A 17,012-nucleotide genomic window follows, 5' to 3' on the forward strand; every position below is an offset into this window, starting at 1 on the left:
TCCCAAAAGCTATTTATGAAGCCTAGCTAGCTGATGAACTCACAAGCGATGAGGAACAACTATGCTCAATTTGAAGAATCCCTTTTGAAGAAAAAATTGCCCATCCTTGACAAACAAGAGACATATTGACTCATTTTCAATTTGGAGCTTGCCCTTTTGCCCAAGGGTCGACTGCTTGACTGGGCCTGCCCGGGCCATGGGTGTATTATCTGGTATGTCAATCTTATAAGCCTGATGAAAAGATTCAGCCAATAGTCTACACTCAGTAGAGAAAATCAGACAGGTAATGATTCTCCTATCCGCATTTTTTTTGTACAATCACCCACAAGCGATAGATGAGAGTAGACGTGTGGTCTTCATAATTTTAAGTATGAATACTTTTTTTTCAATAACTAGGAAAACAAGGCCATCAAAAAGAAATCTGAAAAAATAATAATTAAAAAAATAAAAATAAAAACAAAAAATAAAGAAAGGTTGGTGATAATCAGCATCCTTAGAACCTGCTAAGCAGGTTGTTGCCATCTCTGTGACATAAACCCATGATTTTATCTTTATCTTTTTTATTTGTCTTTATAATTGTGCTGACATCAACAGCATGATAATAAACACTATCCCTCTTAGCTAATATGGAATCATCGACAAGAAAGAACTAAATCAGAGAAATCTAATAATCAGCATCATTAATACAATGAAGAATTAGAAATCTTAACAGAGACTACAAATACTATAAATCACAACCATTTAAACTATCAACAAGAGATTATCAAGAACATAATGCCAAACACTTGTCGTGAAAAGAAAAGAAAAGCCTAATGGAATATAAGAAAAATGATGAATGCATAAAAATCATTGGTAACGTGCTTGGTGAGAATAAACCAATAGCAAATTCCAAGTCTAATAGCTATGGACCGTCCCAAATCACTGCCCAAATCCAGAACTTGGATCCAGAGCCAGAGTTTGGTCCATGCCCAGACCCAAAACTTGGATCCAGAGCATCTCAATCTGAAAAAAAAAAAAAAAAAAAAAAAAAAAAAAAAAAACCAAAATCCCAATAAACCAAAAAACCAAAAAACAGAGGCCTTACCTATAACGCTTAATCTGAGGCTACACAGCGTGGTGTAGGGAATGAGGGAGAGAGAAGTGGAGGCGGTCGCGGCTGATGGTACTGATTGAGGGAGATGAGAGAGAGAGAGGTGGAGGCGAACATGGCTAGTGGTAGGGATTGAGGGAGAGAGAGGGCTGCACAGGGTGTGGTTACTGGTAGGGATTGAGGGGGAGAGAGAGATGGTTAAAGGGGTAAAAAAATCCCCATTTAGATGGCCATGTACATGTTCGGCCTCAACATAACCAGTACGACCGGTCTCTTTCCTTCAAATTCCATCTAGAGCATCGCCATTGATTTCAAATTTCTAGCATCCGACGGCCAGCAATATGACAACGCTCGACCTTACGGAATACTACAGTAAGGTCGAGCGTATAGTACCTTTTCCCATATATATATATATATATCAATGAAAAAAAAAAAAAAAAAAAAGAGTCTGTTACTTTAACCAAAAAGGCCGTATCATATTATATATCATGATGCTACTAAAATAGAAATTAAAGTGGCCAATATAAGAGGGCCTACTACAAATAAAGTACAAATAAAGTGTGTTTTTCCTTACAATGGAGGGAATCACGATCTCAATAATCACTGAGGTAAGATGGAGCTTCACCTAACAATTGGGTCATATTTCTTCTCTGTCCGAGGGTCTCAGCCCCAACAAATACGTCCCTAATCTCGTGCATTTCTGTAGCAACATTTCTCATTTCCATCCGTTCTCTTGGAAATTCTGTGGAACATTCAACTGCAATCCTGATCACCGCAATCAAGCATTCTCTCATTCTACCTCTTTGAGCTCTTATTATCTCGGTGTTTTGGACAGATACATCTTCTTCTTCTGAGAGGAGTATTGGATCCACAATCTCCATTACTTTGTCTGGAAAAGCCTTCTTTGCAAATGTAGTAAGGCTTAGATTATCCTTAAACATGTCATCAGTGGGCCTCTTTCCTGTGAACATTTCCAACAAAAGGATGCCATAGCTATACACATCTCCATGTGTAGATGCCTCACCACCCATGCCGTACTCTGCAGTTCACATGTTTTTTTTTCCTCTATTAATTCATTGTTACAACAACATGTAAAGAAGAAGAATGCTAATCCTAGAAATGCATCCCCTAAAATGAGTTGAGAAAACATATGTGAAATATTCATAGGGCCACAGGATACTTGTGAGAGATCCACCATGTCCATCTGTTTTTACAGGTCATTTTATGAACTGGGTCCAAAAATGAGGCCAGTACCAAGCTCCAGGGACCCAATTGACAAAAACAGTGGAAATGAGCACCACTGATGAAAATTCCTAGGGCCATCGGGACTCACTTTGTGATTTGAATCTGATTCTTTTTTTTAGTCTGAACCTAGAGTTGAAAAAACATATGAATAAGGAAACAACAATATAGGGCGCACGTAAGGTTGGAAGTAAAGTAAGGGTCTGTGAATCCACTATAATGAAGGGAGATTGCAGATGCAGTAAAGTAAGGGTAGTTTTGTCAATATCTAAATAGAATATACCATTCTACACGTAACTAATAGCAACCGGTATAATGTCTAGCTGTGAAAACTATGGGCGGGTTTTAAAAAATAATTTAAAAGCAGAAGGTTTTTCGTCCATGGCCCAAAAGTCAGTGATACGGAAGAATCCCTAAATTTATAGGTTTGTATGTCTGTGTGTGACCGAAGAGATTAACTGGTGTACCACACACCACCACCGACCTAGTACGTCACATGCAAAGACAGTGCATCACGTGCTCGAGACCCGGTACAAAAGGTTGAAGGGAGATCAAAGTTAAGTGGCCCATCAGGTTCAATTTAGAGTGTGAGCTTAAAAATGAGTCTTATTCAAAGTTCAAGTGGACCACCACACCACAAATAGTAATGGGACAATGATTTTGACCATTAAAACATTCATATGACCCACCATAATCTTTATTTTCCATCTAATCCGTTCATGGTCAAGAGAGAAAAAATATATCAAATTGATCCAAAACATCCGTTACCTCAAAAAGGTTTCAATGGTAGAAATTCAATCCTTCACTGCTTTCTGCAGCGTGGTCCATTTGATCCTTGGATCTCTCTTATTTTTGGACTCAAGCCTTAAAACAATCTCACCAAATGAACAGATGGTTTGGATATAACACATACCTCATGTATCTCTCATTAAATCTGATCATCATCAAGTGTGACTTATCAAAATTAAGTGAATGTATAGAAATGAGCCTAATTCAAAACTTAAGGTGGTCATCAAAAAAATGGCTTGATGAGGCTCATTGAGCGAGCTCATTGTGTTGGTCAGGTCGACGCTGCGAAAACTCATAATCTTAGCTAAGGCAAATGCCTGTTGCCAGCACAAGGCATTCTGTGCCCTAATGGCTCCAAAAGGCACTGGCGTGTTTGTTTTTTCAAAGAGATGGTAAATACACGGTAAACGGTAATTTCCCTATTTCACGTGTTTGAAAATTCATAGGAATTCATGTCTTTGAAATTAGTTCAAAAGAGGTAATTTTAATTTTTGAACTGCATGATAATGCATATGATATATCCATTCCGCCCATTTGTTTTATTATAATATTTTGAAGCATGAGACAAAAAATGAAGTAGATCCAATAATCAAGTGGCCCACGCCAAAAGAAACAGTGGCCTCACAAAGTTTTTAACGGTCAGTATTCAATTTCCTTTTTCGCATGACGTAGTCCACTTGAGTTTTGGATATGCATCACTTTTTTACTCATGCTATAAATTCAACTGGAATAATGGATGAATGGTGCGGATAAGCAAAATGCATCACAGTGGGACCTACGGATATTTTGCAATATTCTTGGTTTTTGTGTCAGAAAGTAAGCAGTTAAATCAGGTATAATATAAATGCACAGGAAAATACTTATTACTTTTTTTACACGGTATTTACCACTTCACCGGAAATCAAACATGCCCTGAAAGTGTTCGAAGAAACGCCTAAGAGATGAGGAAGATGCCGTTGGGCTAAGAATAGTTGGTGACGACCACATTTTCAATAAAAGGGAGGTGAGGTGAGACAACATAGCTGGTATAAAATGCCATCTTATGTTTACATTAATGGGAGCGAGGTGGGATATTTTCCATGGTTTTTATAGTTTCTGGCTTGCTATGGTTGGTTTATAAAGCCATCTAACGGGCGGATATTTGTGCAATGGTTTGACGGTGGTTTTTGACACATTGCTGTTGCGCCAATGTATCATCCGACATTCCCAGATTTTCAGATTAGGATTAAGTGTTTGGAGAGTTTGGAGGCCATATCAAATTCTGTGAATTGACAGTTTGTCCAATGGGTATTTTTTTTTTGGACGAAAAGCAAGAATTTATTAACAACCAAAGCTAAAAGGATTTTTCTTTGGATGGTTAATCCAACGATCGATAATCAATCGCAATTCAAATCTGATTGATTTTTGGGCTGTGGCCTATGATGGTAAAGCCAACAGGATGAGAGTTTTCGATGCTCAAAAGGTAGGTCCTACTCTTGCAAGTTGTAGTATATGAGTGGTAAGGTATTTAAATTAAGTAAAATTAGCCTATAGATATCAGACAAAAAAATGTGTAGTTTTCTGAATGTGTGGCTGTATGACTGGATGCTGTGAGGTACATGGTGCACAGCTTGCAGAAGGGGCACATGATGCATGACATATAGAAAACATGTTATCTGTAATTTATAAAAAATCAAGTCTAAGAGAGAGAAGGAAGGAGATGTTATAGGAGTCATTACCTGGAGCAACATACCCAATTGTTCCCTTTATCACGGCCGAGCTGCTTTGATTCTGAGAATAATGATCGGATTCACATAGGAGTCTTGCTAGCCCGAAATCCCCGACATGGGCAATCATGTCAGCATCAAGAAGAACATTGCTTGGCTTTAGATCACGATGGATGACCGGCGTCTGGCAATCATGATGAAGATACTCGAGTGCAGAAGCCACATCGATGGCTATGTTTAGCCTCTGAATCAGGCTTAATTTCCTCAAATGGCTTGAGCCATCATCATCCTGCGGATGCAACCACTTCTCGAGGCTCCCATTAGGCATGAACTCGAGAACTAAAGCTTTGAAATGGTCCCCTTTAAAATCGATGCTCGAGCAAGAAGTTAAGACCTTGACGAGGTTTCGGTGCCGGATATTTCTCAAGGCTTCGCATTCAGTGATGAAGCTCTTGGAAGCCCCTCTTTGTTGAAGGTTGAGCACCTTCACTGCGACGATCATCTCATTGGGGTCTAGAACTCCTTTATATACCGAACTATAGCTTCCGAAACCAATCAAATTGGATGAAGAGAAGGCATTGGTGGCTTTGAGGAGCTCTGCATAAGAAACCTTGAAATGATGATTCTTCAAGGAAGATGTCGAAGAGAGTCTCTTTCTTGGCTTTTTTCTCCAATAACAAAAACCAAATAAACAGGATAATATGAGCAAGCAAAGAATTGTGCCAAATACCGCAATCACCACTTTGATAACTAGAGATCTTCTTCGTTTTTTAGAGGCTGTAATTGGACATGACGGCAGTTGCAACACAGGAATGCCGCCACAGACTTTTTTGTTTCCAAGGACTGAACTGGCACTTAAATTTCTGAAGACCCCTTCTTGTGGTACTTCGCCGTCGAGATCATTGAAAGAGAGATTCAGATACTGCAAGAACCGAAACTCCTCGAGGTATTTTGGAATTTGCCCCGACAAATTATTATCCGAAAGATCTAAGATTTGGATGACCTTTAGAGTATTCAAAGATCTAGGGATGGTTCCATTGAAGAAGTTTCCCTCCAAGCTAAGGTGCTCCAGTTTCAGACAATCGCCAAGCGCTTGAGGAATTTCGCCTGACATTCTATTCCGTGCAACGTGTATTTCTTCAATGTTTTTCAAGTCGCCAACATCCTCTGGTAGGCGGCCGGTGAGAAAATTTCCGTCCAAGCTGAGGGAAAGTGTTAAGGATACAAGGCTAAAAACTTGTTTGGGTATGTCACCATGGAGGCTGTTTTGAGAAAGGTTCAACACATATAGATTCCGACAGTTTCCGAGAGTTGGAGGGATGAATCCCTGTAGGTTGTTTTCTGCTAAGTACAGCTCGCCCAAGAGAGACATGTTCCCAACGGAGAAGGGAATGTTGCCTGAAAATCTATTTATGGACAAGTCCAAGACTTGCAGGCTCTGAAGCTTCCCAATACTGACCGGAACAGAACCCGTCATACGGTTATGATCCATCGTCAATTGGGTCAAGCCGGCGAGATTTCCTATCCCATTAGGGATGCTTCCAAATATCTGGTTTTCACTCAGTGTTAGCATTTCAAGCTGGATCGAAAGATTTCCGACGGAGTCTGGCAACACTCCTTTGAGATTATTGTATTCTAGACCTAAAAGGGTTAGATCACTGCAGTTAGTTAAAGATGCCAGAAATCTTAAGTCATCTCCTTCCGTAGTTCCTAGCTGATTACCTACCAAATTCAACCAAGCAAGACTTTGTAGCCTCCCAAGATTCGTTGGCAAGGGTCCGCTAAAACCATTATCAGTCAATTCAAGTTCTTCAAGCCTCAAAGCATTGCCCAACGATCTTGGAATAGGACCTGTTAAACGGTTTCCTCCCACTAAAAGAGCCTCGAGGTTTGGAAGAGTGAGGCCTATGTCAGACGGAATTCTTCCAGAAAACGAGTTATCCGTCACAGAAAAAGCAAGCAAGGACGATAGGTTGTAAAGCTGAGAAGGAATGATACCAGACAATCTATTTCCAGAGACTTCAAGAAATTCCAAGTTGGGTATTCGGCTCAGATCGACCGGAATGCTTCCACCCAAGCTATTATCTAATAAAGAAAGCACAGTGAGAGACGAAATGTTACCAAAAGAAGGTGGGATGCTTCCTACAAGCTTGTTAGACTGAAGATCTATTATAGTGAGCTTTGGCAAAGTGCTAAGCTCGACTGGAATCTCCCCCACGATGTCGTTGTGGCCTAGATCGATGACTCTGAGGTTTGAACACTTGGTTATATTGATGGGTATTTGCCCTTGGAAATTGTTCTGGCTAAGATTGAGATAACGAAGATGGAACAGACGACCTATGTCTTGAGGGATTGGGCCGTGGAATTTATTCTCTTGGAGGTTGATACGCCAAAGGAATGTGAGGTTTGCAATATTGAGAGATAGGAGCCCTTTCAACTCCATTCGACGTAGGTTCAAGGCAGTTACTCTTTGACGCCGGCGACGGCATGTAACTCCTTGCCACTTGCAGAAGTGGAGAGAATTGTTCCATGAACTCAAAGCTCGGAGTGGATCGTTTGCAATTTGGTCCTTGAAGGCTAGCAAAGCAAATCGATCAGTTTCATTGCTGAAGGTGGCCGCAACGACAGTGATTGAATGCAAGCTCCCACCCAGGAAGTGGATTACATGGATGAAGATGATAAACGACCAAAATACACTCAAACCCATTTACATAAGCTCTTCCTCTGTTTATTTTATGTGCGAGATGCATAGCCAACGCTTCTATTTATTAAAGGAGTTGGGATCCTCTGTTTGCCAAAACAACGACTTTCCTGCTTTTTTTTTTTTCCTCCTTTGCTGTATGGTGATTGGTCCATCTCAGTCAGCGATGCATTATTCAATGCATTACACAATCACGCGGTCCACTTAGATTGCAACGACCACAATTTTGCTGCTTGACGCAAACAGAGGATCCGTGGCTGATGGTCGGTGATCTGTGTGCCCCACCATGATGTATATGTTTCATCCATGCCGTCCATCTGTGTTTCTAGATCATTTTATGTTATGAGACCAAAAATGAGATAAATTCCAATCTCAAGTGGACCACATTAAAGGAAACAGTGTTGAATGACCGGCGAGCATTAAAGACGTTTTGAGGGTCATAAAAATTTTGGATCAATCTGATCTTTCTTCCTTTTTTTTCCCATTCATCTGGGTCTGTATGATCAACAGATTGGATGTCAAATAAATAGTACAGTAGGCTTTAGGAGAATTTTAACGGTGGATACCTAATCACTATTGTTTTCCTGTGGTGTGGTCCACATGAGATTTATATCTCTCTTTTTTGGTATCTATCTCTAAAATCATCTGTAAAACTGGATGAACGGAATGGATGAAACACATACCTCATTGTGGGGCCCACAGAAAACTGACCACAACAACCGGGCTAGTGGCAGGGGGAGTAGCCAATCCGTTCTGTCCCAATCAAATCCCACCGCGTGGGGTCACCGTATAATCTACGTCCAAAATCAAAATACATGTCTAGTCTACTCGATAAGTTGTTGGAAATGACTTTTTTAAATCAGTACATTCATTGACGCGCTTATCAAATGAATATTCTCGATTTTGCACAGGTGTGTCACTGGCACATGTGGGTTGTTTATGTTGGACTCTTGACTTCATGGACTTCGGTACTGTGTAGAGGCGACCAAAAAAATGAGATGAATTTAAAACTCAAGTGACCCACATTAGAGGAAATAATTGGTAATATGTGACAACCATTTGAAATATTTGTATGGCCACAGTTTCATATCAAGCTAAGTTTTCGTTGTTTTAACTTCATCCTAGTGGGAATGACCTTATAAACAATTTGGATGGTATATAATCATCAAGGTAAATCTCAGAAAGGTTTCAAACGTAAGAAACTCTTTCCTTGACTTTTCATCTCATACGCCCACTTGATTTTTAGATACACCTTAATTTTATAGTCTCATGTCGTAAAATGAGCTCTCACCATGGATAAATGGTGTGAATTTCTCACAAATATCATGGTGTGTCCCACGTAGCATCCGCATAAACTATCCTTTTCAGCAATATTTTGATGTGGAAATTTGAAGCCATTATCACTATCTGGTGCCGGACCGCGGATTAGTCGTGACCTAGAACCAGCCAGGTGGGTGCAACCCTGACCATGGCGCCCAACCTGATGTATGCATTTTATATCGGAGCTGAGGATCCGTTTTTCTGGCTTAATTCAGGATGTGGTCCAGAAAATGAATCAGATACAAATCATAGGTAGACTACACCACAGGAAAAAATGTTCATTGTACGGTTACCAATTAAAACTCTTAGAGTCCTCCATAATGCTTATTTGCCATCTGATCCAATGTATTAATGAGGTTATGATAGACTTAGAAGGAAAAAAAAAATATTTCAGCTTAAAACACAGATATCAACTTGATCCAAAACTCTTGGCAGCCCACAAAAAGTTTTTAATGGTCAATCACCACTCTTTCCTATGGTGTGGTTTACCTGTGACTTGCATTAGCTTAAGTTTTTGGACCATGCCATAAAATAAGCTAGAAAAATGGGTGGACATTGTAGATATACCACGAATACATCAAGGTGGGCCCCACGGTCAGGATCACACCAACGTGTCTGGTCCTGGGTCGCAACTAATCTGCAGTCTTTGTACCTGGTGCGTCTTGGTAAGGTTGGGAAGAAGCCATCACGTGAGGTACACATTGAAAGAGAGTCTTAAAGTGACTTGGACTTTGAAATCTATGTAAGCATCGATGGCTACGAATCAATGGCACTCAGGAGGAATAAATTAAAAAAATAGGTTTGATTAAGGGACTTTTTGGGTGCCACCTAATAAGGGAGTTTTTTAATTTATGTAAATTAATAAGTTATAAGTTAGTATGGAACTATTATAAAATTAACTTATGTAATGAAAGTTATGAGTTTTTATATCTTTTGTTTTTCAACTTCTAACTTTTCTATTTATCTCTCTCCATGTGATGTGATGGGTGGTTCATATCAAAAGAAGCCCCATCCACATCAATGTTGTGGCTTAAATGATAGACGGTTCACATCAAAGGTGAGCCCCACATTATGGATGATGCACATCAAGGTAAACCCACATAATGGATTGTCCATGTCAAAGAGGCCCCTAATGATGAATGGTCCACAGCCAAAGTAGGGCCCAGATGATAGATGGCCCACATCGAAGGTGGGGCCCACACAAATGGATGGTCCATATTAAAGGTGGGCTCCACATGAGGGGCAGTGAATATTGAAGGTGGGCTACACATGGTGGACAATAATTGAACATGAACGCCACATGATGGAGAGAATGTAAATCTATAAATTGTGGAATTAAAGGACCGTAGGGTGATTCACAGATGGGGATCGAGAAAATTGAACTCAAATCTGTCCTTAGTTTAGATGCCATCACTATAAGACTAATGTCATAGTCTTCTACACCTTATCCCCTTAGAGGCACTAGGATGGAAATAGAAGCTTTAGACATGTGTGAGATTGGGGACGCAGCCTTATTTTTATAATTGTGAGAGTTAAGAAATTTAAAACTCATCGAAACTCCTCTCTCAGACTCTACACGAATTTAACAATCTTAATCCAACTAGAATGTTGTGCGTGCAACACATCCGTAGCACACCGCTCCTTATACAATTTTAGATTAATCACAACTGGAGTGGAGTCCACCAATATGCCCGATCACATTATCCAAACCTTAAGGATATCTAGATAGTTGATTAATTAGGCCCACCTTATAAAATTCTTATATTCTCTCACTTGATCCAAATTGATTAATGTCAAGGTTAAATTTTGAAAACATATTTTAATTTTAAAGAAAACATCTAAATGATTAACCAATGCATTTGTTAAATAATACAAACAACACTTCTACAATCTGGTCCATCAAGACCACTAATATTGAATCACAGTAGCCATCACAATATTTAATTTTGGTAAAATGAGACTAAGTACGGTCACAAATACCATCAAGCTTCACGACATAGATCATGGACTAGAAAGTATGGTATGAGGATTACACACATAATGTGATCACACGTGTCTATCCTCAAGAAGTTTATGAACTTTCAAATATCTTCAACGAGATAAGACTTTAATTTTACTTAAAATAATTTACGTATATACAAAAAGAAAAAGAAAAAACAAAAACTAACTTTATATCAGAATCTTCAAAATTTATAAATAAGATCTTTTTAATGTCTATAAAAATAAAACACACTCAACTTCCACTAACTGAATAAATATGTGGGGTTAATGATTCTCATGGATGTTACATGATCCTCAAATGGCGTAATAGATAGCCCTTTAGTGAGTGGATTCGCAATTATCTACTTAGTGTCGATGAACTCCACAGACATTATACGATTCTAAACTATTCCCTTCACAACAAGATACTTGATGTCGATAGGTTTTGACCTTGATGAATGCTTATTATTACTAGAGAAGAAAATCGCAGTTGAGTTATCACAAAAGATTCTAAATGATTTCAGGATATGCTCCAATACCCACAAATCTAAGAAAAAATGTTGTAACCATAGTGTCTAATTTGATACTCCATGACAAGCAATGAACTCAGGTTCCATGGTGGATGAGGTCGTCATCTTGTTTTACGTTTTTTCAAGATACAGTCCCACTAACCATCATGAACATGTAGCTTGAGGTGGACTTCTTTGTATGAACGCATCCAACATAATCTTTATCTAAGTATCCAACCAATTCTAAATGATCATTACCTTTAATATGTGAGTATGCACTCTTTGTCCCTTGTTTGTAGCACAACACCTTTGCAGTCATCCAATGTTACATTCCTGGATTAGAGAAATGCATGGCCAACATTTCATTTACATAGGAAATATCTGGTCACGTACATACATGAGCATATACTATGCTCCTTACTATTGATAGGTACGAAAAATCTTTCATTCGATTCTTGTCAAAATCATTCTTAGGAGACTAGGCTTGGGATGTAGGCTTTTTCTTTTTCTTCTCTTTTTTTTTTTTTTTTTTTTCTCCTTGTTGTGTTGAGGCCCCATTTGTCTCTTAATTATTTCTATTGTTGGGTTGTTGCCATTTGTTGATAACAAGGGAGCTTCCTTTCTTGCCTACTAAAGAAAAAGATAATCTTCTTGTTGACATCATTTAAACTAATATGTTAATTAATTTATCCTAATTAGGAACTTGAACATGGGTCCACTTTTTCCTAAGAGAAATAAACCAAAGATGATTATTTCTGCAAAAGCTATATTCTGAACCTATAGTAAACAATCAATTATATAATGTATACTTTAACTATCACATACCTCTTATGACCTACCAATTGTCCTTGGAAAACAATATGAATCAAAGAGAAGTGTAAAAATTATGATATCAATAAGTGTTTAAATTCCAATTAATGGTTGACAATAAACCCCTCCTTGCACAAGTTCCCAGGCTTCAATGAATCATTCACAAAATTTTGACAAAACTTAGATAGATGAACAATTCTAGGTAGTTGTAATTTAAAAAATTGCCACCATCACAGAAAGATTACCAGGAACTTTTTTAGACTCAAACAAAAAAGAATTCTCTTGATAATCTAAAGTTCCATCGGCGAAATGAAATAGATGTTAGGGCGTGTGATAAAAAGAGCCAACGGATAGCTTCACCATGGTCGATATAATGGAGAGTAGAAAAGAGAAACCTAAACATCCTCACCACTTGTTTGTCAAAAAAAAAAAAATCAAGTATGAAAAATAGACACAAGAATCAAGACGAGAATATATAAAGCTATTGCAAAATTAGTATCAATTACTTTGTGTGTGGAAAATTAGGATATCATGGGATATAGGGCCATCATCAAAAGAAATGCTTGTCTAAATGTCAAATCGAGCAAATTAGTAAAGAGCAAAATGTAGTAATAGTCTTTAAAGTGAATATAAGGAAAGTGCTATGGATAGCTAATAAATTGTCTCCAGGGATTGTTTGGATTTGGGCAAAGTTGTATCTCAACTAGTAGTCATGAAAAGCCATGCGTGTCTATTGTTTGTCGACTCCCTTATGCTTAGGAACCAATACAGATTTGAACGAGTAATAGATTTGTGATTGTGGGTTCCAGTCCTTGCCCGAGTGGTAGACTTCGAGGAGTTTCAACACGAGGTCTTGGGTTCGAAACCCATAGGTGGTGAAATCCCACTAGGCCATGAGTGGGTGTGTGGTGGGTGCATGAGTAAAAAAAAAAAAAAAAAGGATTTGTGATTGTGTTGACTATGGATTAGGTGTCCCTAGTTGAGAGGTGAACTACTTGCCCATAGGGGTGTCAATGGGCTGGGCTCAGGTTTGAAAAATCAGATTTTTAAATTAGGCCAGCCAAACGGCCTGGCTCGAAATAGTTCTAAATTCGAGACCTACCCCAGGCTTGGCCAGTTGACAGCCCTACTTGTTGATGACATTATATAATTTTGGTGCATATGATGATCATATTTTTCTAGGCACGTGTGACATGTTTCAATGTACTGATCAGTATTTGAATGCTAAGTTCAGGCATCCCTCTTGTGCATATATAACATGGTCAATTTTTAAGAAGTAAAAAAATGTAGCACACCTGTCGAATAACACATAAGCATAAGTGTGTAACCATTTTAATTTCTCCACATGTTTCCCAATGTATCTTGATCTTTGTGTGTTTGACAAACAATGAACAGAACACTAGTCAACGACAACATGCTCATGACCAAATCCAAGTATGCCTTGAAGTCCAAAAACTCATGGACAACAACTAATGGTGGCAATGAGCCAGGCTAGGGTTGGCCCTAGTCTTCAAAGCTCCAGCGGGTGGACCTAGCTCAAATCAAGTTAAAAAGGTCTTGGCCCTTTTAGTCCTGGTCCAACACCACAACCCTTGTAACAAAAGGGGTGAAATGGTGGAGGATTTAAAATGTTCTAATCTAAGAATTTTTAGAGGTATTCCTCTTAACCATGACGAGTCCAGCTAAGGATTGGTTTTGATAACTGAAATGTAATTAAGAGTGACTTTAAATTACACATGTGCCTTGAATTGGAGTCAATTGTAAAAGATTTAGAGACCGTTAATTCCTTTGTGCATAATGTGGATGGCCAACATAATGATTGGACCGTCCAGCAAGCTGGGCCTTGTCATTTGTCAAAAGCCCACATGGCCCAGCCCAAACACCATACAGTAAACATGAAGTGGTACACTTAATGGGCTGTTTGGATTCCACACATACATTGTTGTGGACCCCATAGAAGTTTGTGTAAATGGAAATCCTGGTACCGTGAACGTTAGGCAACCTCCACCGGATGCATGGTTTGGATTCTACGCACACATTACAGTGGACTCTACAGAAGCTCGACTGCATTGGAATTCACATAAGTTCCAAGAAGGTATGTAATCATTCCCCCTTGAGATCAAAGCCATGATGTATTTTCTGATTCCAAGGTTAAAGCTACTCCTAATCTCACATGTTCAACTGGATGAGAGTCTCATTAGCCTCAATATATGATCATCTCATTAAGTAAAGATGAATAATCACTGACATCCCATCCGTTAATTTTGTTTGATGTGTCCAAACCCGACTAAAAGTCCGTTTGGATGAAACCTCTAGAAAAGGAGGTTCTCACAATTGTCACCGTACTTAAAATAGACAAATACTCTAGTGCTGGATACTTGGACAGTTCAGTCCACTCATCCAGACCGTTCATTACATCCAACAAACGTTTCATAGAGTACAATGGAAACATCACACCAATCCGAAAACATATTAACCATTCAATCAATGGCCCATAATATGGACAGTCAAGATTGTTTACATAAAAATAAGTCTAATCAACAATCTGATTCATCTGTTTGTTAGGACCCATCACGGATTGCATATGATTCCAAAGAATCACTTTTGTTTGGAAATCATAACTATCCATTCATGCCTTGGAAAAGGGATGGCTACAGAAAATAAGGCTAAATCAAGAATGGATTGGATCATCTAATCAGTGAAATTTTTGTGTGGTGATCCCTAAAATGTGTTTCAAGTTTAATAGACAGTTCAGATCGATCAGTGGCCTATCCAAGTGAACAAATGCAACTAGGAGCACTATAACTTACCGTGCACTGAAAAAGCATTGAAGCATTTCTCTTTAAAATAAAAGATAAAACTAGCTGATTAGCTCCAAATCATAGGATCAGAATTAGACCTGATTTTGACACTTTGGACAACCAAAGATCCCCATGTCATGCATGTCTAGCATTTGGGCCATGCCAAACAAAGAAGGGCTCATCATGGGGATCACTTTGTAGAAAAATCAGGCTAGTCCACACTTAAGGTGAGACACATGTACACCAAATCAAACCACCCGGGCGTCCAATTTTAACCATCTATTCTCACAATACAGTGTACCCCACCGACGAGCAGACCATCCTGATTTTTTTGTCAGGGAATCATGGTGGGACCTACTTTACACAGTTTGGGCATCCTCCACATTTAACACACAGGCATATTTACTGCAGCTGACAACCTTGATCGAGAGATTTGTAATTAAATCCATGATTAACATAAAGAAAAACATGAATGAAAAGAAAAAAACATTATTAATATCCTCATATTTCCTAGTAAAATTGCAACTCCCTCCATTTAAAAAAATAAATAAATTACATTCTCATACATTCAACTGATTGAAAGCCTTTATTAATCAAACCACCTTACTCTTTCTTCCCACTTCCAACCATCAGACTCATACATGATCATCATCTTCCCTTAAGTTAGAAAATGACTATTAGATGAAGCCCATGATTTAAACCTTGGGACTTTTCTTAAGCATCAGAAGACTATATTCAAACCTTCGTATGAATAAATGTCTTTATTATCCTCATCATCTCACTCCTCGGAAACCGCCCAAGACACCCCCTTGCAACTGCTATCTCATCACATTCACTAACTAAATCACCACCAAAAGCCTTACTCTTCTCTCTTCGGTTCAACTCTGACACCTCAAAATCTTCCCTAAGGTCTTCACCGGCCTCAACTAAAGGAAGTGGGAATGCATCAAGGCGAGTTCCCATCACAACAACCTTGTTGGCTTTACAAAGCCTTAGAACCGTACACCACAAAGATAGAAATGAACACCTTTTGTATTGAAATAGTTTTCTTCTTGCTTTTTCACTTTGCTTACATTGAACGTACAGTGCCGCACTTGTTTCCATAATAACTTGCTACCATGTGAAATACCTATTCCACCGGCCACTACACGTGGAAATTGTGGAAATTCCAATAACCATAACGTGTGGCGGTTCAAATGGCATGAAAATGCCAGAGGTCGCTGGAGCATTAGAACCGTCCATTTGGTTTAAACGGTCCAACACTCCCCTTCAAATCAAAACCGGTTTTATTCCAAGCATTGACCTTGGTTGTCTAAATGTATCAGTAGGTAATGCCTTAGTGAATATGCCCACAACCTGTTCAGTGGTGTGACAGTACTCCAATCTCACCACTTTCTGCTTCACTTGATCTCTGAGAAAATGGTATCGAGTATCGATGTGCTTGCTCCTTCCATGTTGCATCGAATTTTTTGAGAACTCAATTGCTGACTTGTTATCCACATATATAACTGTGTATCCTTCTTGCGTATGCTTCTACTCCTTTAACAGGTTTCTCAACCAAATCGCCTCACAAACCGTGGATGATGCTACCACGTACTCTGCTTCACATGTAGACAAAGCAACAACACTTTACTTCTTTGAGTTCCATGTGAAAGCAGTCAATCCAAGATATAAAATATATCCCATGGTGCTTTTCCTTTTATCTTGGTCACCTCCCCAATCATTATCTGTGTAGCCATATAGCATTACTTCATCTTCGTGTGGATAGAAAAGACCAAATTTCATTGTTCCTTTGACATACCTGAGGATTCTTTTTACGGCTAGCCAGTGTGATTCTTTTGGCGTTTCCATGTACTTGCTTAGAAGTCCAATACTGTAGACGATATCCGGCCTTGTGATTGTGAGATACCTTAGGTTTCCAATCAGACTCTTGAACAGAGTCAAGTTCACGCTTCTTCCTTCTCCTTCTTTTATCAGCTTAAGGCCTGTTGCTATAGGCATGTTTATGGCATTGCAATCGGCCATCTTGAACTTTTCAAGTAATTCCTTGGCATACTTCTTCTG

The 17,012-nt window shown here is 38.9% G+C and overlaps 1 protein-coding gene and 1 pseudogene across 2 annotated transcripts; both read right to left on the minus strand.

Moving 5' to 3' along the window:
* Positions 1 to 1,545: 1,545 nt before the first annotated feature.
* LOC131255606 (LRR receptor-like serine/threonine-protein kinase EFR) lies at positions 1,546 to 7,558 on the minus strand. Of its 2 annotated transcripts, XM_058256356.1 has the most exons (3): positions 4,840 to 7,558; positions 2,424 to 2,461; positions 2,007 to 2,129 (listed from the first exon to the last, which is right to left on the minus strand). In XM_058256356.1, the coding sequence occupies exons 1-2, from the start codon at positions 7,532 to 7,534 to the stop codon at positions 2,451 to 2,453; spliced, it is 2,706 nt and encodes a 901-aa protein (XP_058112339.1). In that variant the 5' UTR covers positions 7,535 to 7,558; the 3' UTR covers positions 2,007 to 2,129; positions 2,424 to 2,450. The 2 variants fall into 2 exon arrangements, with proteins under 2 accessions (XP_058112338.1, XP_058112339.1); XM_058256355.1 differs by lacking the exon at positions 2,424 to 2,461 and having other exon boundaries at positions 1,546 to 2,129.
* A 7,894-nt stretch (positions 7,559 to 15,452) lies between these two features.
* Positions 15,453 to 17,012, minus strand: part of LOC131255088 (uncharacterized) — a 60,117-nt pseudogene continuing 58,557 nt past the window's right edge.

This window comes from Magnolia sinica, chromosome 9 (genome assembly GCF_029962835.1).
Source record: "Magnolia sinica isolate HGM2019 chromosome 9, MsV1, whole genome shotgun sequence".
Taxonomy (NCBI): domain Eukaryota; kingdom Viridiplantae; phylum Streptophyta; class Magnoliopsida; order Magnoliales; family Magnoliaceae; genus Magnolia; species Magnolia sinica.